Source organism: Canis lupus, chromosome 25 (assembly GCF_048164855.1).
Source record: "Canis lupus baileyi chromosome 25, mCanLup2.hap1, whole genome shotgun sequence".
Classification (NCBI taxonomy): Eukaryota; Metazoa; Chordata; class Mammalia; order Carnivora; family Canidae; genus Canis; species Canis lupus.
Genome location: NC_132862.1, coordinates 805704 through 827516, shown reverse-complemented (window position 1 = coordinate 827516; position 21813 = coordinate 805704). Strand labels below are relative to the sequence as shown.

Here is a 21813-nt window from a genome sequence, read left to right as displayed (position 1 = left end):
GTTCATAGATATATGACGTGTGTCCCTGGATGTCATGGCTTGATACCGAATGTGTCCTCTCTCTGGGCCTCAGTTTCTTCTTCTGTAGAAGGAGTGGTAGCTCAGGCCAGGGGATCAGAGCAGAAAATGAGGAAGAAGTGGCTTTCTTGGTGATGACCGTTTCTTCCTTGCTCCCCTTCCCAAAGTACCCCCACCTGAAAAACCACAGCCTTCATCACTGCAACTCCTTCCTGGAAGAGTTGGCCAAGCAGACCAGCAACTGTGTCCTGGAGATCTGTGCTGAACAACGAAATCTGAGCGAGCAGGTAGGCTCAAAAAAAAAAAAACAACCAAAAAACACCAAAAAGCCTTCGGTCTCTGTTTCCGTTCCCCTCTGTTGACCTTGTCTTCCTCTCAAAAGCCAAGTTCTCTAACCCTTTCTCTCAAGTAGGGCTAGGGCTTTGTGTACTTGAGTTTATGGTAGGTTTTATTTTGTTTTTTCTTGGTGTAGTTCCATCAGTCTTTACTCCCTCGGGACTAGATAGAGGTGTCTAAAAATACTCTTATTTGAACAGCTGAACACCAGCAAAAACAATGCTCTCATTGGAAGAGTTCTGAGAGATGGGTTAACTTTCTAATTTATTTCTCCTCCTTTCTCTGCCCTGTGTACACATACTTAGGACAGTGGCCCCCTGTGTTACCCGTCTTGTCTCACCTTTCTGCCCATCTGCACACTAATCTGTGGCTATGTGAACATTTCCAGGCACCCCCTCTGTAATTTATTTTATTTTATTTTATTTTATTTTATTTTATTTTATTTTATTTATTTATTTATTTATTTATTTATTTATTTTTGGCTGGTTTCATAAATTTATTTTTTATTGGTGTTCAATTTGTCAACATACAGAATGACACCCCATTTTTGAAATTTAAATTCAATTCGCCAACCTATGGTACCATACCCAGTGCTCATCCCATCTAGTGCCCTCCTCAGTGCCCGTCACTCCTCTGTGTTTATCCTCAGGGCTGCTTTCCTGTCCGTCGTCTGCGTATTTTCCCCTCTCTCCCTTCCTTCGACTGACTCACGGCCCCTGGTCATGATCAGCTCAATCTAAATCTCAGAAAATTTGAAAATGAGGAGCTATTTCTGCTGTTGCCCTGGAGTCTTTTAGGTTTCCTAGACTACCCACCCTTCCTGGGTTTGAGTCAGGCTTTGTAGCAACTTTGGTAGAAGGATGAGCCAGGTTGTGTGTGTGTGTGTGTGTGTTGTGTGTACATATGGACAGTTAATTTTATTACTTATGTAACCTTTCCATCTTCTCATAGGTAATGTGTGGATGAAAATAGTTTCTTCATGGAGGTAGCATAGAGATGAAATGAAGTTGAGCATGTTAAATATTCAATACCCGATTCTCAAAGATGTCAACTGTTCTATTATTTGGTACTTACTGGGCACTAAGCTCGGGGCTGGGTTTTGGGATGGGCCCCAGAAGGAAGTTACACAATCCCTGCCCTTGGGGAATGTCCCGATTTAAGGGAAAAACGGGATAAAAATACACGTTAGAAAGAAACTTAAGTAATGGATGCAAAGAAGATAGATAAGCAAGTATGATTATGAGCATACTCATCACTCAATTTGAATACCTACTACGTGCAAGAGACGCAGTTAAAGAGACTTGCTCAGTGCTGTATCAGGGATGACTAAAATATGCCGTGAGTAATTGTTTTCACACACACCCGAACTTTTGCAACCAAGTGAGTATTACCCCCTCCAAAGTTATCATTTCCAATAAATATTTGGTGACGTTGACATTATTAATGGAGCTACGTCTTTTGGAACTAATTTTAGAATCCACCACAGACATCTTGGCATAATTTCAGGGTTGACATATCATAGTATCACGTCTTTTAGTGTGATTGTGAAGTAACAAAACCCGTTTTCTCACAGCTCTTAGGCTGTTCTGAGAGTGATTCCACATGGGGAGTTTCCAGACGTAGCTCTGTACATGCTCAGCAGCACGGGATGAAATGGAGAGAATTCTAAGATGATTACCTTGAAGGAGGCAGCTGGATACATGATATTCTATTTACATTTTCTGTGCAGCTGACCCAGTATCTTGGTGAAGAGAAGGGAGGGAGAATTGGTGTTGAACCTAACTAGCAAGAAATATGCTATCTTATGAAAAAGAAAAGAAGTAGAGAGAGAGAGAGAGAGAGTGCTGGCCATATGGTGAGCTTTGAGTCTTTGGAGGGCTGTATGGGTCACCGACTCTATGGGACACAATAGGTGAGAATGTAGACGGGTGTTCCATGGAAGCAAAAACCAACTGTCTTCCCAGGTTGGAAGACCCTAGAAAGTGCAGTTGAGTGGAGCTCTTAGATCCCAACCTCTACTTGAATGTTTCCATCAGGGAAGACTCTCAGGATGTAGGTAGGGACTTGATGATCTGATCCACAAAAGACCCTGCCATTTGGAGACTTTGAGCCCTAACCATGAGGGGTATTTAGTGAAACCTGAAAGAACTGAGTGTAATTCAGATGGGCCCCCATTAGGGAAAGAGATGCTGGAAGGAACGAGAGAGAAAGGTAGGAAAATTAAAGAATGGACAATACTGGAGGGCCTGTTGGATGGGCTTCTTGTCAGTTTTAGGAATGACTCCCATTTCTCTACTCGCTTGTGTTTGTTCCTAAAGCTTCTACCTAAACACTGTGCCACTACCATCAGCAAGGCCAAGAATAAGAAAATGAAGCAGAAGCAGACTCCCAGGAAAGGAGAGCCCGAGAGGGACAAGCCAGGAGCTGAGAGTCACCGGAAGAACCGCAGCATTGTCACCAAGTGAGGACCGGGGCCCTTGGGGGCCAGGTGGGCAGTCCTCAAAGAAGGGAGAGCAGGGAGGAGGGAAGGTGGTGCACAGCAGGAGGACGTGGAGGTGGTGGTGGGGAATGACAGCTACGGAAAAGCACGTACAGGTGAATTTTCTCCTTTGCCTTTGAGGGCGGCACAGTGTGCTGGTCTAGTAGTCCTAGAAGAGGAAAGGTCTGGGGGCCGTGGGCCTGAGGAATCCCTCCCAGGTACTAGCAGGCAGAGCCAGAACTGTAATCAAGGCTCATTTTACTTTCTCCGCGTCCCAGCATGGACAAGCTTCACTTACACTTGACAGAATTGGCGCTGACAATGAATCACGTGCACAGCTTCTCGGTGTTTGAACACACCATCTTCCCTTCTGAGTATCTCAGCAGCCATCTGGAGGCCAGGCTCAACAGGTATCATCACCCTTTCCTTGTCTTCGACGTTGGCCTCGTATGTTGGCTCTGAAAGCCGGGTCCTGTTAGGTTCTTCTTGGTGGTCATTCTGATGCGGTCCATCTGGCGTAGGCCTCAAGTGTATTTATTAAAATCCAATTAGGGGATCCCTGGGTGGTGCAGTGGTTTGGCGCCTGCCTTTGGCCCAGGGCGCGATCCTGGAGACCTGGGATCGAATCCCACGTCGGGCTCCCGGTGCATGGAGTCTGCTTCTCCCTCTGCCTGTGTCTATGCCTCTCTCTCTCTCTCTCTCTGTGACTATCATAAATAAATAAAAAAATTAAAAAAAATCCAATTAGAAAAAGGGTCCCAAGCTTCTACACGGGGTTTAGGCGGGGGGCAACCAGAATTGATCACCACCGGCTCAACAGAGTGAGCAGGGCTTTTGCAGTCAGCAGACCTGAGTTGACAGCCTGGCCCTGGGCTAAGACCCTGGAGCAGGGATCGACTTGTCTGAGCCTCAGTTTCTGATCCCGTGAATGAGGATGATGATAGGTACCTCACGGTGACAACACGGTGGTTGAGAATCGGAATAGAATTAAACGTGGTAAATAACGAGGACAACGTTCCTGGCGTGTGTAGGCTTTGGTAAAATAGATTCCCTTCCTTCCACTGTGCCTCTCTTTCCATTGCTCCCAGAAGGAGGAGGAACATTCCTGATATTGGAATTGGATGCTGTAGTCAGCAACTAGGGGAACGAAGGGAAGAATTGTTTCGAACAATCCCCTAGTCTGCTATGTTTTGTTTTTACAATATGTAATGTATTCACTCGAGTTGCCAGGGAAGGCCTGCTTGAGGAAGCAGACATTTGAATAATGAAGGAAGCGAGGAAGCCAAGTCTGCGACTATCTGGGAAAGAGCATTCTAGGTAGAGGAACTAGCCAGTGCGAAGGTTTCCGAGGTGGGAGCCTGCCTGGAATGCTCAGGGGACACAGGGGAGGCCGGTGAGGCTGGAGCAGAATGAGCCAGGGGCAGATGGGGCGGCTGTGGGGTTAGAGGTTGGGGGAGTGGCAGACTGTGCAGGTGTTTCTGTGTCATTGTGAGCACTTTGATTTTTATTCTGAGTGAGACGGGGAGTGGGGGGGACACCTGCGCAGGAACGGGGGACGCACCTACCTCCTTGGGTTGCTATGAGACTTAAAGGAGACATTGCATGTACTTCAATCCTAGCACAGCGCCGGGAACACAGTGCAGATATGCTGTTACTGCGTCTAATATTATGATTGTGATTGTGATTTTTTTATCACCCAGAGCCATTGTGTGGCTGGCTGGCTACAACGCCGCAACCCAGGAGATTGCAAGGCCTTCTGAGCTGTTGGCAGGAGTCAAGGCGTATATCAGCTTCATACAGTCGCTGGCCCAGTTTGTGGGTGCCGATGTTTCTAGAGTCATCCGCAATGCCCTCCTCCAGCAGACACAGCCACTGGATTCGTGCGGGGAACAGACAATCACCACGCTCTACACAAACTGGTCAGTGTTGCTCGTCCTCTTCCACCGCCTTTGTTAGCACTTTTTCCTTTATATGGTCAGAACTCGGGTCCAGGCGTTTCAGCTCCCAGGGTCACAGACCCCCAGACGGGCTTGTTTCTGCTCGACAACTGGCGCAGTAAGTGGGGGCCAACCCAGATCCCCTTTTTGTCCATGGAGGATCTTCTGTGTAACTCCATTCCTCTTTTATTTATTTTATTTTATTTATTTATTTTTTAAAAAGATTTTATTTATTTATTCATGAGAGACACAGAGAGAGAGGCAGAGACCCAGGCAGAGGGAGAAGCAGGCTCCATGCAGGGAACCCGACGTGGGACTCGATCCCGGTCTCTAGGGTCACGCCCTGGGCTGAAGGCGGTGCTAAACCGCTGAGCCACCTGGGCTGCCCTCTTTTTTTTTTTTCTTTTTAAAGATTTATTTATTTTAGAGAGAGAGAGCTGGAGTGCTTGCCTGTGAGTGGGGAGGGGCGGAGGGAGGAGAAGGGGAGGGTCCCAGGGACGCCCTGCTGAGTGGGAGCCCAGTGCAGGCCTTGCCCCCGTGACCCTGAGACCAGGACCTGAGCTGGAGCCAGAGTCGGATGCTTAGCGGCCTGAGCCACCCGGGCGGCCCTGACCTTTGTCCCTGGGTCGCTGGTACTTAGTCGCCTTTTCCTGGATTCTCCGTGTTTAGTTTCAATGCTCTCTCTTCCTCTTTCTGGAGTTCTCCGATCTCTCATTTTGCCCGGCTCCTCTCCTGAGGACGGTGCGTGTGACCCCTGCGACGCAGGATCTGCAGGGCGGCTCACCTGTGACTGGCAGCTCGGGGCCAGCAGGGTGGCTCCATGGGCCGGGCCTGCTCTCCGGAGCCCGAGGAGGCGGGAGTGGGCAGCCTTGGAGGCCGGAAGGCGGGAGAGGCTGGACTCCTGCCTCCCCGAGCCACTGGGTGGCGTCCTGATCCCAGTGTCAGCTCCGCGGTGGCAGCAGCGGCCGAAGGGCCCGTGGGCTCGGGCCTGGGCCAGTTCCTGAGGCCCGCGGGGCGGTCAGGAGGTCGGAGGTCGGGCCTGGAGGCCTGGCGCTGGGCCTCCGCAGTGGCCTCCGCTACCTCCTCCCCGGTCACTGCCCCCCGACGCCTTCCTTTTAATGTGAAATCTTCCAGTTTCAGAATGTTGACAACAAGTTCAAATTAAAAGAGGAAACCGGCCTTGCGTCGGTGGCTGGCTTTGGCCCGTGGGTGGCGGGACTCGTGGGAGGCCGAGGCTGGGGCCGGGGCCGGTAGCCCGGGGGTTAAAGGGGTGCTTCCCGTCCCCGAGTCCTCCCTGCCCCCGCGGCCTTGGCAGAGCGTGTGCCCTGAGCCTGGGCCCTCCTGCAGGTACCTGGAGGGTCTGCTTAGACAGGCCAGCAGCGGGACCATCACCCTGGCCCCAGCCATGCAGGCCTTCGTCAGCCTGCCCAGAGAGGGGGAGCAGAACTTCAGCGCCGAGGAGTTCTCCGACGTCTCTGGTGAGCCCCGCGCCGGGCCCTGCCAGGGAGCTGCGCCTCGTCCCTGCCGCGGGCTCTCGGCCGCCGACGCGCCTCCGCTCTCCCCACTGCCGGGGCTCGTGCCTGCGCCCTCTGGCAGCCCCGTGGCAGTCCGAGCTAGGGACGCCGCGAGCTCGGAGGGGACACCAAGCTGAGGACCGGCCGGGTGGCAGGGGCACAGGGAGGCGGGGCGAGGCCGGGGCACTCAGGCCCGGAAAGGGTTTGTTTTTATTTACTTTATTTTATTATTTATTTATTCATTCATTCATTCATTCATTTATTTATTTATTTATTTATTTATTTATGGTTTGTTTTTAGAAGGGTGGTAAAGACTTATTTTCTATTTCCACACAGAATAAAGAGTGAGGCATACAATGAAGGATAAAGGATACATGTGGGCAGGCCCGGTGGCTCAGCGGTTTAGTGCCGCCTGCAGCCCGGGCTGTGACCCCGGGTCCCGGGATCGAGTCCCATGTCAGGCTCCCCGCATGGAGCCTGCTTCTCCCTCTGCTTGTGTCTCTGCCTCTCTCTCTCTTTAAATAAATAAAATCTTTAAAAAAAATAAAAATAGGACAAAGGATACATGTAAAGAGAGCATTCTGATATTTGGAATTACTAAGTACTGCTCTAGTATCAGGGTCTCTTCTTTCCTTTTTCTTTTTTTTGGTCTTTAAAAAATTTTTATTTAAATTCAATTTACCAACATATAGTATGACGCCCTGTGATCACCTCCCCATGTGGCATCTTCATTCTTAGGGATATTTTATTTTATTTTTTTATTTTATTTTATTTTATTATTTTATTTTATTTTAATTTATTTTATTATTTTATTTTATATTTTATTTTATCGTTATTTTATTTTATTATTTTATTTTATTTTATTATTTTATTATTATTTTATTATTTTATTTTATTTTATTTCTTTAAGGCATACAATTTATTTATTTATTTATTTATTTATTTATTTATTTATTTATTTATTTATTTATTTATTTTTTAAGGCATACATTTTAGGGCCGTACTTAGCCAGAGCTTGAATTGCTAATGTGCACCAGTGACAATAAAATAATAGCTGACATTCACTGTGGGCTGAGTTCTGAACGTTCACACGCATTAATTCCTTTAATCTTCACATTGGCTTTGAGATAGGCGCTCCCATTACCCCCGGTTTACAGATGAGGACGCCGAGACACAGAGAGGTGAAGGAGCTTGCCTGAGGTCACACAGGCCATAAATGGTGGGACCGGGATTTCAGCTCAAGGTAGTTAAATTCTGGAACCTGGGTGCTTGACCATATGCATGCGGCTTCCCAGTGTGTACACGGGCTTCCGTGTCTCAAGGCCTGCGGGTAAGGGTCACAGAGCGAATGGGTTGGGGAGTCCTTCTTTTTGTTTTAAAGAGGGCCAGCAGCCATACAGATCCTTTTTATTTATTTATTTTTAAGATTTTATTTATTAATTCGCGAGAGACATGCACAGAGAGAGGCAGAGACACAGGCAGAGGGAGAAGCAGGCTCCATGCAGGGAGCCCTACTCGGGACTTGATCCCGGGACCCCGGGGTCACGCCCTGGGCTGAAGGCGGTGCTCAACCGCTGAGCCCCCCAGGGATCCCCGAGACCCTTTTTAATGGATTTGTTTCACTGCCGGATGAACTGGGGTACTGCGTCCTCCTTCCTCTCACCTCCATATAAACCAGGGCTTCTGCGTGGTGTCTGGGCCGGTGGGGGATGCCTCCACGACCCTGCCTCCTCTGCTCTTCCCCTGCCCTGCTGCCCGCGTGGTGGTGGTGCAGGTGGTGGGCGCTGTTATGAGGGAACCCACGGCCCTGTGGTCCAGCTCCGTCTCCTTCTTACCCTCCTCATTCTGACTCCCTCGTAAGCTGACCCTACTCTTTGCCTGTTGGAGGTTTCAGATGTCCCCTCTCATCAACTCCACCCACAAACTGTAGGCAGCATCTAAAATCAGCTTTAGGTCTTGCTGACAACTGATTAGCAGCAGGAGGTAAGGCTGGTTCCCCCTGCTACCACCCCCACCCCAATTTCCCTGAGTTACCATGGTGATGGGGCAATGCTACTGTAAAAATAGATAGATGGAAAGAGAAGGATGCCCCAGGGTTACTAGCCTGGATTTGAGAAGACTCGAGCGAGGAGGTTTGGTGGATCCCAACTGGGGGCTCATGTCTCTTCCCTCTGGAGCACGCAGTTCGCCTCCTCTTCTTCTCTGCCGGCCATTTTAGCATCAGCAAGTTGACCCCGGTGCAAAGTGTTGTTTCTAGCGCTCAGCTCAGTTGTTCCTACTGTAAATAGGAGAGGCCAGAAATGTGTAGGGTTTCGTCCAGACAGGGCTCTGACCAGTTCCACTTCCTCCGTCCTGGGTGGAGGCAGAGATCCACTGGGCCTGCCTTCAAGGACTAGAGGGTGAGCCTTGATTTCTTTCCTCTCTGAACTCTTACTGTGTTTTATTTTATTTTATTTTTTTTTATTTTTTTTTTTTGTGTTTTATTTTTTAAAAATATTTTATTTATTTATTCATGAGACAGAGAGAGAGAGAGAGGCAGAGACACAGGCGGAGGGAGAAGCAGGCTCCATGCAGGGAGCCTGATGCAGGACTCGATCCCAGGACCCTGGGGTCACGCCCTGGGCCGAAGGCGGTGCTAAACCGCTGAGCCACTCGGGCTGCCCATGGCTAGTGTTTCTAACGGGATTTCCCCAGGCAGGTTTCACTCAATTCATGCAGGACCAGAAGCAGGATGGGTAGGGACGGGTCAGGCATCCGGGCGGACCAGAGGAAGAAGGATTCAGAGGAAACAACACCTGGGATTCTGGGGACGCGTGTTGATTATGAAAAAGAAAAGGTAGCTGGAGGAGAGGAAGATTTGGACAGTGAGGAGAGCGGAGGGGGAGCATAGAGGACGCCCGACCTTAGATGAGGGACCAGTTGTGGTATCTACGGTAAGGGGCGGCACATTGCGCCGGGCGGGGTTCGGGTCCCAGCCCTGGGCTTGGTTAAGTGACCTTGGGCGAGCTTCCCTCTCCTGTGTCTGGTGAACCAGAACGATGTGCCTGTGCCGTAGGCCTCGGGGGCTGTTAAGGGTTATCGTACCAATAGCCCTTTTGTCGTAAATACCGCAAGTTTTTTAGGGTGGTACCTTATCTCAGGATGGTACCTTATTTATGTACCAACTCTGAAGAATTCAGGGCAGATCGTACTTTCTTCGCTCTACAGAGAAGTAAGTTGAGGCCCAGGAAGGGTCAGTGCCTCCAGGCCCGACCTGTCCTGGGGGTCGCACAGCTTGCTGCACACCCAGGTGCCACCCAAGGGCGCTCGGGGGCGCACAGACGCCGGCAGAGCGCGGAGGAGATGCCGTCTGCAGATGTCTGTGCGCAGCAGCCGGGAGGTCGTCCGTCCCACGGGCCGGCCAGACCCGCCACCCGAGTGGATCCCAGGCCACTTTTGCCCCCCAGCTTCCCGCTTCCTCTCCTTGATGGGGGACACCGCACGTGTTCGCTTACCCCGCGCCTGTTGCCCCCCGCCCGCCCCGGGACGTCTGTAACTCTCTTGCAGAGATGCGGGCCTTGGCGGAGCTCTTGGGCCCCTATGGCATGAAGTTCCTGAGCGAGAACCTGATGTGGCACGTGACCTCTCAGATTGTGGAGCTGAAGGTACGTGGGAGCTGGGCCCGGGAGAGGGGTGCGGGCAGGAGACGGGGGCAGGGCGGGGTGGGGGCCGGGGCCACTGCGACTTGGTCTCTTCCTGCGTCATGTCTCCGGGTGCCGCTGCAGAAGCTGGTGGTGGAAAACATGGACGTGCTCGTTCAGATCCGGTCCAACTTCAGCAAGGCGGACCTGATGGCTTCCCTGCTGCCCCAGCTGACAGGTGAGCACCTCCCTGACAGGAGAGGAAGCTGTGGCACGGCCCTGCGGATGACGGGTGACGGGGTTCGCGGGAAGATCCGGTGGGGGGGGGCGGCGGCTAGGCTGGGTCTGCAGGAGCGAACCCATCGCTGTGGCCCTAACGTCTACTTTCCTAATGTTCTTCGTTCTCCTCAGGGGCTGATAACGTGCTGAAGCGCATGACCATCATTGGGGTCATCCTCACGTTCAGGGCCATGGCCCAGGAGGGACTTCGGGAGGTGAGCCGGGGGGTCGGGGCTGCCCCGGGATCAGACGCCTGCGAGGGTAGGCTTGGGATGAGACGTGGTAGAAACACACGGTGAACACTGAGGGAAAAGAAGGAAGAAGGAGCTTGATTTGGTGGAGGTCCTGCAAGGGCCGTGGGGCATGATGAGTGGAGGACCCCGGAGGCATGGCGAGAGGGGCAGTGTGGGAGGCTGGCTGGGTCCCTCTAAGTCCAGGCCCCCGCTTTTAAAAAAGATTTTATTTATTTATTCATGAGAGACACAGAGAGAGAGGCAGGGACACAGGCAGAGGGAGAAGCAGGCTCCACGCAGGGAGCCCGATGCAGGACTCGATCCCGGGACCCTGGGGTCACGCCCTGGGCCGAAGGTGATGCTCAACCGCTGAGCCACCCCGGGGCCCCAAGTCCAGGCCCTTTTTATGTTCGTGTCCATCTGCCTCTGAAGGTACTGGCACCTCCCTGGGGACCCTCGTGTCTTCTCCTCTTGCAGGTGTTCTCCTCCCACTGCCCGTTCCTTATGGGTCCCATTGAGTGCCTGAAGGAGTTTGTCACCGCGGACACAGACATCAAGGTACGGGACCGTGTGAAGTACAATCCCCTCGGGAGATCTGTGTCGTCGAGGAGGACGTGGCCAGGATCTTGTAAGGGGAGGGGATGGGGGCTCTGAGGAAGACTGTAGGGAGCTGAGCCAGCCTTTGAATAGGGACGCACCGGCGGAGATTTTGTGGAGCGAGAGCGCTGGTCAGATAATATTCCTGGAGAGCGAGCGAGCGAGGGCGGCGCTGGGGAGACTCGGGGATGGGGAGCCGGGGCACCGGGCTGAGCTGCGGGAGCTGGGGAGCCGCTCCCGGGACAGGCGGAGATCTAGGCTAGTGTCCTTCGGTGTCCACCTCGAGTGGGCACAGGATACCCAACCTCGTGCAAACACGGCCCCTCCTCAAGCAGGAGCTTAGGCCCTTCTTTGTAAAAAGATTTATTGCTTCCGTCCCCAGCCACCCTGCCTGCCCTCAGTTTCCCTTTCCTGGCGTTTCCTGTCTCTTGGTTCTGAAACCTTTGGGCACCTCTGTGTCGCCCGGCTCAGGCCTCCAGTCGCTACGGAGATGGAGAAAGGATGAGAGGCTTCTGCAGGCTCCCAGGAAAAGGGCCATCTCCCTGCCGCCCACGTCCCGCCCGGGGACAGGGCCTTCCAACGCGAGGGCCGGCCGCTTGTCTACAGTGGGTCCCTCTCGGGGACAGAGGTCTGAGAGTCGCAGGGAGTCGGCTCGCAGGGGGCATGGAGTTAGATGTCGAGGAAAAAGTCCTTCCCTTGAGATCAGAAGAGTCGCGACATCTCCCCTCTGTCTGCCCGCGGAGCGGCCGTCGAAGCCCCGTGGGTTTGGTGTTGCGGGTGGGGTTGAACCGGGCTTTCTGACAGCCGCTGATGCTGGGGGCTGTCGGGGGCTCCTGGCGCCACTGAGTGTTAGGATCAGCTTAGCAGGTGGGAGCAGAGAAGGGAGGATGCGGCCTGTCCGGCCTGTCCCCGTGTCCGGCAGATTCTGTTAGGCCTCAGGGGGTGCGCCGATTAGGGAAACAGAGAATAGGACTCCCTGCAGTCCTCCCTCCCTTCCTCCGGAACACCCAGGCTGTGCGCGGGTCCCCGTCTCCCCCGCCGTGGTTGCCCTGAGCACGGAGACTTAAATAAAGGGCAGAGCAGGGCCGGCGAGGCTTTGCGGTCCGTGGGTGGACTGGTGCGGCCGTAGGGCACATTGCATGAGACACCCCACTCGGTTGTCTACTCTTGAAACAACGGTCCTTGTTCTCTCGCAACATTGTTTTTTTTTTTTTTTTTTAATAATTTACTTATTTATTTTAGAGGGGCGGGAGGGGCAGAGGGAGAGACCATGCGTCCAGCGGACGGAGCTCCGTGCTGAGCTCGGAGCCCAACTTGGAACTCGATCTCACGACCCTGAGATCACGCCCGGGGCCAAAGGCAAGAGGGGGACCCTCACCTGACTGCACCACCCAGGCGCTCCGTCTCTCAGAACATTTCAAAGTGATTTAAAGGGGGCACATGGGTAGCTCAGTTGGTTAAGCATCTGACTCTTGATCTTAGGGTCATGAGTTCAAGCCCATGTTGGGCTCTAGGCCCACATGGAGCCTACTTAAAAAACAAAAAAACAAAAAAACAAAGTGATTTAAAAAAAAAAAAATCTCACGTGAGGTCTAAACGTTTGGCATGGGAGTAGGGGTGTGGGGCTATTTCCCGGGAACCTGATTTTAAGTACAAGAGAGTCAAGTTTCCATCAATAAATATTGATCGAATGCCTTCTATGAGCTTAGCCTTGTGTTAGAAACTGAAGAGGAGTGGGGCGCCTGGGGGCTCAGTCGGTTAAGCACCTGCCTTCAGCTCAGGTCACGATCCCAGGTCCCGGGATCCAGCCCTGCATGGAGCTCCCTCTCCCTCTGCCCCTCTCCCTGCTCTCGCTCTAACTCTCTCTCTCTCAAATAAATAAATAAAATCCTTAAAAACCAAAAAAAAAAAAAAAAAAAACCCCACAAAAAAAACATCCAAGAGGAGAAAAAGAAGTACACATGTTCTGGCTTTGAGATAAAGGAAGAGGGTAAAGGCATGACGTCTATTGGTCCGTTATGGACTCTGAGTGTGTAGGGTACATGTGGTCTAGTTTAATCTCCACAACAGCTCTGGGAGGTATTATTATCCCAGTTCTACAGATGAGAAAACTGAGGCTCAAAGAGGCAAAGCAGCTTTTAGCCAAGGCCACACATCTAGAAAGGGGCGGTGCTGGGATTTGAACCCAGATCTTCTCACTCCAAGGCCTTTATCTCCCCTCAGAAGCCGGGAGGTTTTATTTTATTTTTTACTTTATTTATTTATTTATTTATTTATTTATTTATTTATTCATTCATTCATTCATTCATTTATTTATTTATTTATTTATCGGAGGCTTTAAAGGGTCGTTTTCTAGGCGGTGAGATAAGCCGTAGGTCTCACCTCCTGTCGGAAAAGAGAGCTGCCAATACCAGGCCTGTGTGTGATCCATGCGAACCCCGCGGTAGAGACGGGTTGGGCCGGAGGATTCAAGGAGGGCTTCACAGACGACCTGAGATTTGAGTTAAGCCTCGAGGGATGGGTGTCCCTATAAGCCGAGGACAGGACGGGAGGAGAGCACATGCCCCGAGGCGTGGAAGTGAGGCCGGAGTCGCCGCTGCATGGATTGTAGGAAGCACTTGGGGAAAGGAGATTGAGGAAGTCAGTCTGTCCTGTGGAGCATCGAGCGCCTGACGCCAGACGACAGCACCTGTGCTTTCCCCGTAGGCAAGGGAGAGCCGGGAAAGGATCCCTAGAACACCAGAGCGCACGCCCGAAGCTTAAGATCTGGGTCCAGGGATCCCAACGCCCAGGCGCCTCTCCTGGGAGCCCCGTCCAGGATGCGGTTTTCCCCTCTCCTAGGTGACCCTGAGTATCTTCGAGCTGGCCTCTGCTGCAGGAGTGGGCTGCGACATTGACCCGGCCCTGGTGGCTGCCATCGCCAACCTGAAAGCTGGTAAAATTGAGGAAAGCGGGCGGGGGGAGGGCTCGGGCCGTATTTTCAGGTGGGAAGACGTCAATTTGGGGTCGTCAATTCAGAGGGTACAAGCGGGGAGCTAAAGAAAGACCTAAAGTGTGGTCCCCGAGCCCCAGGCAATTTAGAGTCGCAGCCAGGTCGTGACGGGCTGACCTGTCAGTCTGCTAAAAAATGCGAACTCTTTGATGTGCAACCAGTACCCAGAGGGACTCAGGGTCTAGAAGGGGAAATCAGAGGAATGCAGATGAAGCGGCGGAGTGGGAGCGGCATCTGAGTTCCGCAGCGTGTCGGGCTCCCCCCTCCTGCAGGCGGGGGCTCGGTCGGGTGGGCCTCTGTCTGCCTGTGGCTCAGGTGATGGTCCCAGGTCCTGGGATCGAGCCCCATGCTGGGCTTCGGCGAGCCGGGGAGCCTGCTTCTCCGTCTCCCTTTCCCTCTGCCCTCCCCCCACTCGTGTTCTCACTCACTCTGCTCTCTCTTAAGTAAATAAAAAATCTTAACAACAACAACAAAAAGGTAAGAATCACCTTGACACTGTTGGCTTCTTTGTGCGGCCTCCCGTTTTCTCTTACTTTTCCCGTTTTCCTCCCCATACTCGGAGCGGGATGACACCAAGGGGCTGGTATTCAGCCCTCTCAACGTGGCCAGACTGGCCCTTCTCTCTTGCTCGGGGGGACGCCTGCCTCTCCCTGCTGCCTCCCCCCTTCCCCCCTGCAGGCCGCCCGCGTGTCTTCGGGCCACACGTCGGCTAAGAGCTCTGCTCCAGGGGCCGGAGGAGGCCTCCATGGGCCGGTCCTGGCCCCTGAGCAGGAAGGGCTCGCCCGCTTTACCGAGTGTTTCCTGGGCGCTTGTCCCGTGACCCTCGGGCAGTCCTGGGAACAGAGCTGCGCAGGCCCGGGCCTCACCGTCTGTCCTCTCCCGTCCTACCAGATACTTCATCCCCCGAGGAGGAGTATAAGGTGGCCTGCTTGCTCTTGGTCTTCCTGGCCGCTTCGCTCCCGCTCCTGGCCACCGACCCCGCTTCCTTCTTCAGCATCGAGAAGGACGGTAAGTAGGCCGGCAGCGCTTGCAGCCCTTGGAGGGACCCGTGCGCTTCTCCAGGCTCCTGGGGCCGGGGGATGGGATGGAAACCTCTGCCGGGAGGAGCCAGACTTCTGACTCAGGTGTAGTTTTGTTTCAAAAGACACTTGAGAATGAACTATTGGGGATCCCCGGGGGGCTCAGCAGTTTAGCGCCTGCCTTTGGTCCAGGGCGTGATCCTGGAGACCTGGGATCAAGTCTCACATCGGGCTCCCTGCATGGGGCCTGCTTCTCCCTCTGCCTGTGTCTCTGCCTCTCTCTCTCTCTCTCTCTATCATGAATAAATAAATAAAATATTAAAAAAAAAGAGAACGAACTATCCGCAAAATTCAATCCCGGTGGAATTTTTTAAGGATCATCCTCCTAATATCCAAAAATCGCCTCATATTTCTCAGGGATCTCATTCCCCACATGCCTCCTCGTCCTTTTGGTGTCAAACGGCCGGCGGGGGGTGGGCGGGGGTCTCCCCTGAACAGGCTGAGGGTACCAGCCGGGGCCAGCCCGGCGCGGCTCACGCGTCCCCTTCGCTTCTCCCCGCTTCTGTCAATCATGACCCAGGTTACAACAACAACATTCACTGCTTGACCAAAGCCATCATCCAGGTGTCCGCTGCCCTCTTCACGCTCTACAACAAGAACATCGAGACGCACCTCAAGGAGTTTCTGGTGGTGAGTGGCCCCGGGCTACATGGCTTAAGTCCCCAGATGCGGTTGCTGGGTGCCCCGGAGGCCAACCTGTCACCTAATTCATTCCGTGAGGAAGGGGCCACCCTGTGAAGGGCCGGAGGTGTCAGCCTCCACCTGATCACCTAGAGCGTTGGACTGAGTCCGTGAATCGTGAGTCGTGGTTCTGGATCTGCCAGTAAGAGGTTGTGGGAGCTCTGAAGAGCCGAACTTCGGGGGCCTCGTTTTGCCCATTTGTTCAATAGGGAGGTGACGCCGAATCTGCCATTCATTACCTTGGGGTGCCGTAGAATATCCTATAGGGAGCTTGTTGAAATACAGACTCCTGATCCTTGAGCCAGACGTGCAAGGTTGGAATGTTCCAGGGAGAGCCCAGGCCTCTGTTTTTTTTTTTAAACAATTAATTTAAAAATAAGAATGAATTATTGTTTATTTCTATTAAGAGACTGAGATCTGAGATCAAGAATCAGACGCTTAATCGACTGAGCCACCCAGGCGCCCCCACGCCTCTGTTTTTAATAAGGTCTCCAGGGGATCTGATGCACAATCAAGTCGGAGACGCCAAGTTTTAGAGCCTATAAGGCCCTTTCCAGCTTTGTTTTTATTTAAATATTTTATTTATTTGTTCATGAGAGACACAGAGACCCAGGCAGAGGGAGAAGCAGGCTCCATGCAGGGAGCCTGACGCGGGACTCGATCCCAGGACCCCAGGGTCACACAACCGCTGAGCCACCCGGGCGCCCTCCCCCACTTTCTGCCTTTAATCCTGACCTAAAAACATCAAACTTTTTTTTCACATATTTCCAACTTGAGCATAAATCAGAATCACCTGGGGGATTTCTGACTCAGTAGATTTGACGTGCACGGCTGGAAAATTTGCATTTCCAAGTCCCCAGGTGTTGTTGCTGCCTCCATCGGGGGATCTCCCTTCGAGAACACCCGTCTCCGTTTCTAGGACTGGAGCTTGTAACCCACCCACCGTAGGTCACGTCCAATTTGTGTGAGGAAAAGATTGTTTTAGGAGCCATTTTTAGCCAAAGTCTGACTCCCTGTAACTATCACCATTGATCTTGGTTTTGCCTCTGGAAATACACAGCGTAAGTAATCTCTTTCCGTTGCTGAAAGAGGCCCAGGAGGTTTCTGTTCGGGGCCTCCGTGGAGGAGTTCCCACCCTGCGCTTCTGATACCTGGGCCATCACCCGCTGCTGCCCGGAGCACCCTCGGCGATGGGGAGCTTATTCCTTCGCAAAGCACGGGCCTGCCTTAGAAGTGGGGCCTCGTCTGCTTCCTTTAGGAGGAAACACGCCCGACCCTATTCTCTTGGGCATCCTACGTTGTCCTGGGAGCGGAGGTAGAGGGCCTGCGTGTAAACTGGGCCAGCCAGCCAACCCGCGGGACTCTGGGCACCCTCGATATGAACACTTGCACAGATCCCTAGGGGGTGAGGAGGGACCCCCGCCCCCGACCTTACCCTGTTTGTTTGCACCGAGAGGGACGTGGGCTGGGGCTACAGACACGACCTGCTGGGGCCTGGAGGTAAACGCAGAGGACGGGCACTCGGGAGGTGACAGGAGGAGGATACGGAGCGCGGCTGCAGCGCCCCAATCAGAGGCCCAGGCGGTCTCGGTGCAGGGGGAGGCCGCTGCGGTGGGAGCCCCAGGCCCAGCCGAGGCCGATTGCGGGGGCAGATGAGCTCTTGCTCCGGCTTCTGTCCTCAGCCCCGCAGTCGGGCCACCTCCTGCTCACAGGCCGGCGCCTCTCCAGAGCCTCCCCGTACCCCAGCACTTCCCAGCCCCCCCCCCTTGATCTTTCTTGCTCTTCCTGTGGCCTGAGGCTGTCCTCCTCTGACCTCCCGAAGGCTCCGCTTGCTGACAAGCGCTTCCCCCACAGGTGGCCTCCGTCAGCCTCCTGCAGCTGGGCCAAGAGACCGACAAGCTGAAGACCAGGAATCGGGAATCCATTTCTCTGCTCATGCGCTTGGTACGTGGGTGCCTCGGGCTGGTCCGGGGCCGAGAGAGCAGAGGCCCCGGGGCGCCTCCGGGGTGGGGGGACGCGGCGGCCTCTGCGGCTCCCGGGTGCCCGCCGCACATTCCGGTTAAGGTGCTCGACGGGTCCGCCGACCCCGGGGCAGGGTCCTCGGGGCCGAGTCCTCGGGGCCGGCCTGGTCCTGGCGGACGGCGCCCGGTGACCTGCCGTATCAGGTCCGACCCGGAGGGCGGGGGCGCTGTGTCCGCGCCCCGTGGCCAGGTCACGTTTGATGTTTGATTCCGCTTGCGCACGTCCCGCCACCACGTGCCTTGTCCGTCGGAGCTGGAGGTGCGGCGGGGAGCGGAGGGGGGCTCCTAGGAGGGGCGGTTAGCTGCAGAGCCCAAGACACAGAGCCGGGTGGGCCGTGAGTCAGCGCCTGCCATCTCTTTCTTCCCAAGCTGTGGGCTTTTCACTGCTTTTGGCAGAAAGTTCTGGGAACTCTGACTCAGTTAACTTAAAAAAAAAAAAAAAAAACACTTTTCCCCATGACCCTGTTTTCCTCTCCGACACGCTTACTCACTCCTTCGCTCTCAGTCTGATTCCCAGGTTACTGGCGCCCTGAGATGCGTCGGCAGGGGCTCCCAGCCCGGCCCCTCTCTGGCCTCGGGGGGCGGCTGTGCTCCAGCTCCGAGTCCGCACTAAAGCTTCCTCGGCCCGTCAGAGTCTCTAGGTGGCCGCGGCCTACCTGCGGGCCTTGCGCACGGCCTGCTGCCCAGGTGCGTCGGGGCGGCCGCACGGAGAGCTCTAGTGCGGGGTCTGTGGCCGGAGTCCGGATGCGTGTGCCTCCAAATGCTGCAGCCAGGCCGGTCCCCTCCACGCTGCTCCGTGCGGAACGCTGAGGGGCCCGGGAGTTCTGAATTCAAGCCTGGCCTTTCACGGAAATATAAGGGTAGATTGTGAGGGTCAAGGGATACAAGATCCTGCTGGGTCTCTAGTCACACGCTGCGGAGGTTTGCATGTGCACCTCCGGCCAGGCCCGCAGACGTCGGGGGCAGGCACGCCGGGGACTCCCCGCGGCGCCCGGAGGGTCTGCGGCTTAGCTGCGCGCAGCCAGGAAGGGCCTCCGTTGGGCTAAGGCCCAGGATGGAGACGAGAGGAGAGGCCGTGCGGGGAGGGGGGGTGCAGTGGGCGGCGAGGCCACGGGAGGCGGGTGGGGGCGGGTGCCCGGAGCGCGCTCCCCGGGCAAGTGGACGACCCTCCCTGAGACCCCGACCCTCTACCCATGAAAGGCGGCAATAATCCCGCCTCGTGGGACGGTGCCTGGTACGTGCCACATGCTCAGCGAGTGCTGGGCCGCTCTCTGCCGCTGCTCTCTGCCGCTCCTTTTACTTTTTGGGCCATTTCCTGGGCGGTTCTCGCCTCTGCAAGGTTGTGGGTGGTGCCCTGTTGCCCCTCGGCCGTGCCTCCTCGCCCCTCACGTGTGGGTGGGAGGCCAAGGCTAGGACCAGGTGCTTTTTGTTCGAGGGAGAGACCTGGGCACTAGCTGCTGCAAAGCAATTTGAATGCAAATGTTCCCAGCGGAAATACAGGAAGGAACTGGGCCGGGCCTGGCCAGACGCTCGCCTCCCGGGGTCTTTCCGTCTTGGCTGCAAGGCTGGGCCGGCCCACCCCCAGCGCTGCAGCCCGTCGGGGCAGGGGGTTCCCGGGCAGGGGAGGACTCAGGATCATGGAACCCTAGACGTCGGAATCAGCCCAGGTCCGGTCCGTATAATCTGTAGGTGAAGGAGCTGAGGGGAGGGAGGGAAGGTGGCATTCAAGGTCTCCCCCCAAATACGTGGGCGGACTTGGGATGAGAGCCCAGGGGTCTCGGCCTTTGCTGCCGGAATTTCCTCCAGTGAGGAGCCCCGAGGTGTTCCGTGCTTGATGGAGCGAACAATGGGAAGTCTCGGGCCCTTGGATCCTTCTAGAAGCCGCCACTCATCTCCTTGTACCTGGGGCTCATATCCTAGAGAAGACACCTTCTCCCCCTCCTGGCTTAAGGTTTGGAAGTCTTGCTCAGCAAGAAAGCCCTTGTGTTCCCCCGGCCTCCGGTGGGGGCTGCCGTGAGCCATGAGCGGCGGCCTCCCCGGGTGCAGCCTGCGGCAACCGGCCATGCGCGCCCGTATCTGAGGACCCAGACTCTTACGCGCTCGGAAGCGTGAGAGGACTGCACGGGGAGCCGCCGTAGAGCAGATACGCTAAATCCTCTGGGTCGGGTGCATTTTCAGGATTTGAAACCCCAGACGTCCCTGGGGGGCGGGGGCGTGTGTGTGACTCGCCGGAGGACTCGGGACCCTTCTCTCCAGGGTGTTTAGTCCCACAGTCTGCTGGGCGAGGAGCAGGGGGCACTGAAGGGCACACACCCTGCTCCTCCCTCGGGGACGGGGACCCCGCAGCCCAACGGCAGGCTGTAGGGCCCTCGGCTAATGTGCCTGCGCCTCCTGCCGCGCCCCACTGCCCGCGTCTTCCCGGGCATCTCGAGCCACCCTCCTGCTAGGCTCCGGGGGCTGCTGGATTGCCACAGCGCACAGGCTTCTAATTAAACTAGTTAATCATGCCCGCTCCCTTCTGCAGCATCCTCACTGCTCCCCAAGCACCGCTTGGAGGGAGGGAGGCTGCTGAGCCCGGCACGGGAGGCCCCGCTTGGCTTCCAGGCCCTGCTTTCTGGGCCTGCGGTGGTGACTGTCTCCTCGGCCGTGAAGCCGTGTCACCGGTGCTCCTGTGCAGCCGCACCTGCTTCGGTGCTGCCCACGCACGCTGGTGCGGCATCCAGGATGGGAGAGAAGGGCAGCTCTGACGGCTCCTCGCTGCCGCCTGCTGCCGGGTCCTTCATTGAACGCTGATGAGGGGCCTCGGGGCCGTTAGAATGGAGCCGAAGGGCCGCCTTGCTCTACTCGAGTGAGGGGACAAGCGGGGAGTGTGATTGGGAACCGCGTCCACTTGCAGCTCTGAGGCCCCAAGGCCCAGGGATGGGACGGGACGGGTCGGGAGGAACAGGGCATCCCCGAGGCCCGCCCACCCGCCCGCGGTTCTCATCTCTTGGCCTCCTGTCTTCCAGGTGGTGGAGGAGTCCTCCTTCCTGACTCTGGACATGCTGGAGTCCTGTTTCCCTTACGTCCTGCTTCGCAATGCCTACCGGGAGGTGTCCCGGGCCTTCTACCTGAACCGAGTGGCAGCCAGTACCCACTGAGGGGCCCTTCGGACCCCCTAACCCCGTGACACTATAGCCGTTTATTCGAGGGATGGATGGGCCCGGGAGCCGGAGCTGAGGAACGGACGACACGCGGGGGACAATCCAGGGACGCGGGGACGCGGGGCAGGCTGGCCGGGGGTGCGGGTGGGGGGCGGTCTGCGGGAAAAGTCCGGGAATTGGGGCCACGTGCGTGCAGTTTTGCCGCGAGAGGCACGAGCGACACACGGGTACGTTTGTTCTCTTGCGGTGACAAGCGCTTGAGCTGCGACCGGCACGGGTGTCTCGACCTTCATCACCATTCCGAGGATGGTGCTGGCGGGCAGGGATGATCCATCATCATATTAAAGCATAATGAGCTTATAATCCTCCCACTGGAGCTGCTATTGTCTCCTGCACATTCATTAGGACGATTATCTCCTCTCTTCCTTTCCCGAACGTGTTCAGCAAACCTCCAGCTGGCTCCTCCTGCAAAGTAGGAGCAAAGGAGCTCCCCTTTCCTTGTGGGGCTCTCCCTCTGCCTCCAGCTCTGCTGCCTCCAGGGGCAACAGGTGTTCTTGAGAGACCGTCCCTGTCCCCCCCCCCCCCCTTGTAGGGAATGAGCACGAGCACCTTCTCCCATCTGCGTAGCTGTAACCCCTCCTGCTTTTCCTGTGGCGTCCCTACAACCCAGAGCAGAGGGTCAGTCTAGCTAATTCTAGGCCACGTGACAACTAATGGGATCAGAGTCAGTGGGTCTCCCTCCCAGATCACTCGGGGGTACTCTCCCTCCTATCCGGAGCCACTAGTTTAACCCAAATCCCCTTGTCATCCTGGGTACAGCTGTTGCTCCAGGCAGGGATTTCTCCCCTAGATCTTAAATTTCATAGACCTCATTAGATTATAGG

The 21813-nt window shown here is 55.2% G+C and overlaps 1 protein-coding gene across 2 annotated transcripts in view; it reads left to right on the top strand.

Annotated features, from left to right (window-relative positions):
* The window catches only part of NCKAP1L (NCK associated protein 1 like), a 53273-nt gene extending 31981 nt beyond the window's left edge, over positions 1-21292 (top strand). For both annotated transcript variants that reach the window (XM_072797610.1, XM_072797611.1), the window contains 14 exons: positions 186-305; positions 2673-2815; positions 3112-3243; positions 4534-4752; positions 6118-6248; positions 9831-9928; positions 10049-10142; positions 10316-10398; positions 10894-10974; positions 13855-13948; positions 14897-15013; positions 15605-15714; positions 17620-17709; positions 20795-21292. In XM_072797610.1, the coding sequence (XP_072653711.1) occupies positions 186-305; positions 2673-2815; positions 3112-3243; positions 4534-4752; positions 6118-6248; positions 9831-9928; positions 10049-10142; positions 10316-10398; positions 10894-10974; positions 13855-13948; positions 14897-15013; positions 15605-15714; positions 17620-17709; positions 20795-20926 (1644 nt within the window). In that variant the 3' untranslated portion in view covers positions 20927-21292. The remainder of the gene's footprint in view (positions 1-185; positions 306-2672; positions 2816-3111; positions 3244-4533; positions 4753-6117; positions 6249-9830; positions 9929-10048; positions 10143-10315; positions 10399-10893; positions 10975-13854; positions 13949-14896; positions 15014-15604; positions 15715-17619; positions 17710-20794) is intronic.
* The last annotated feature ends 521 nt before the right edge of the window (positions 21293-21813 follow it).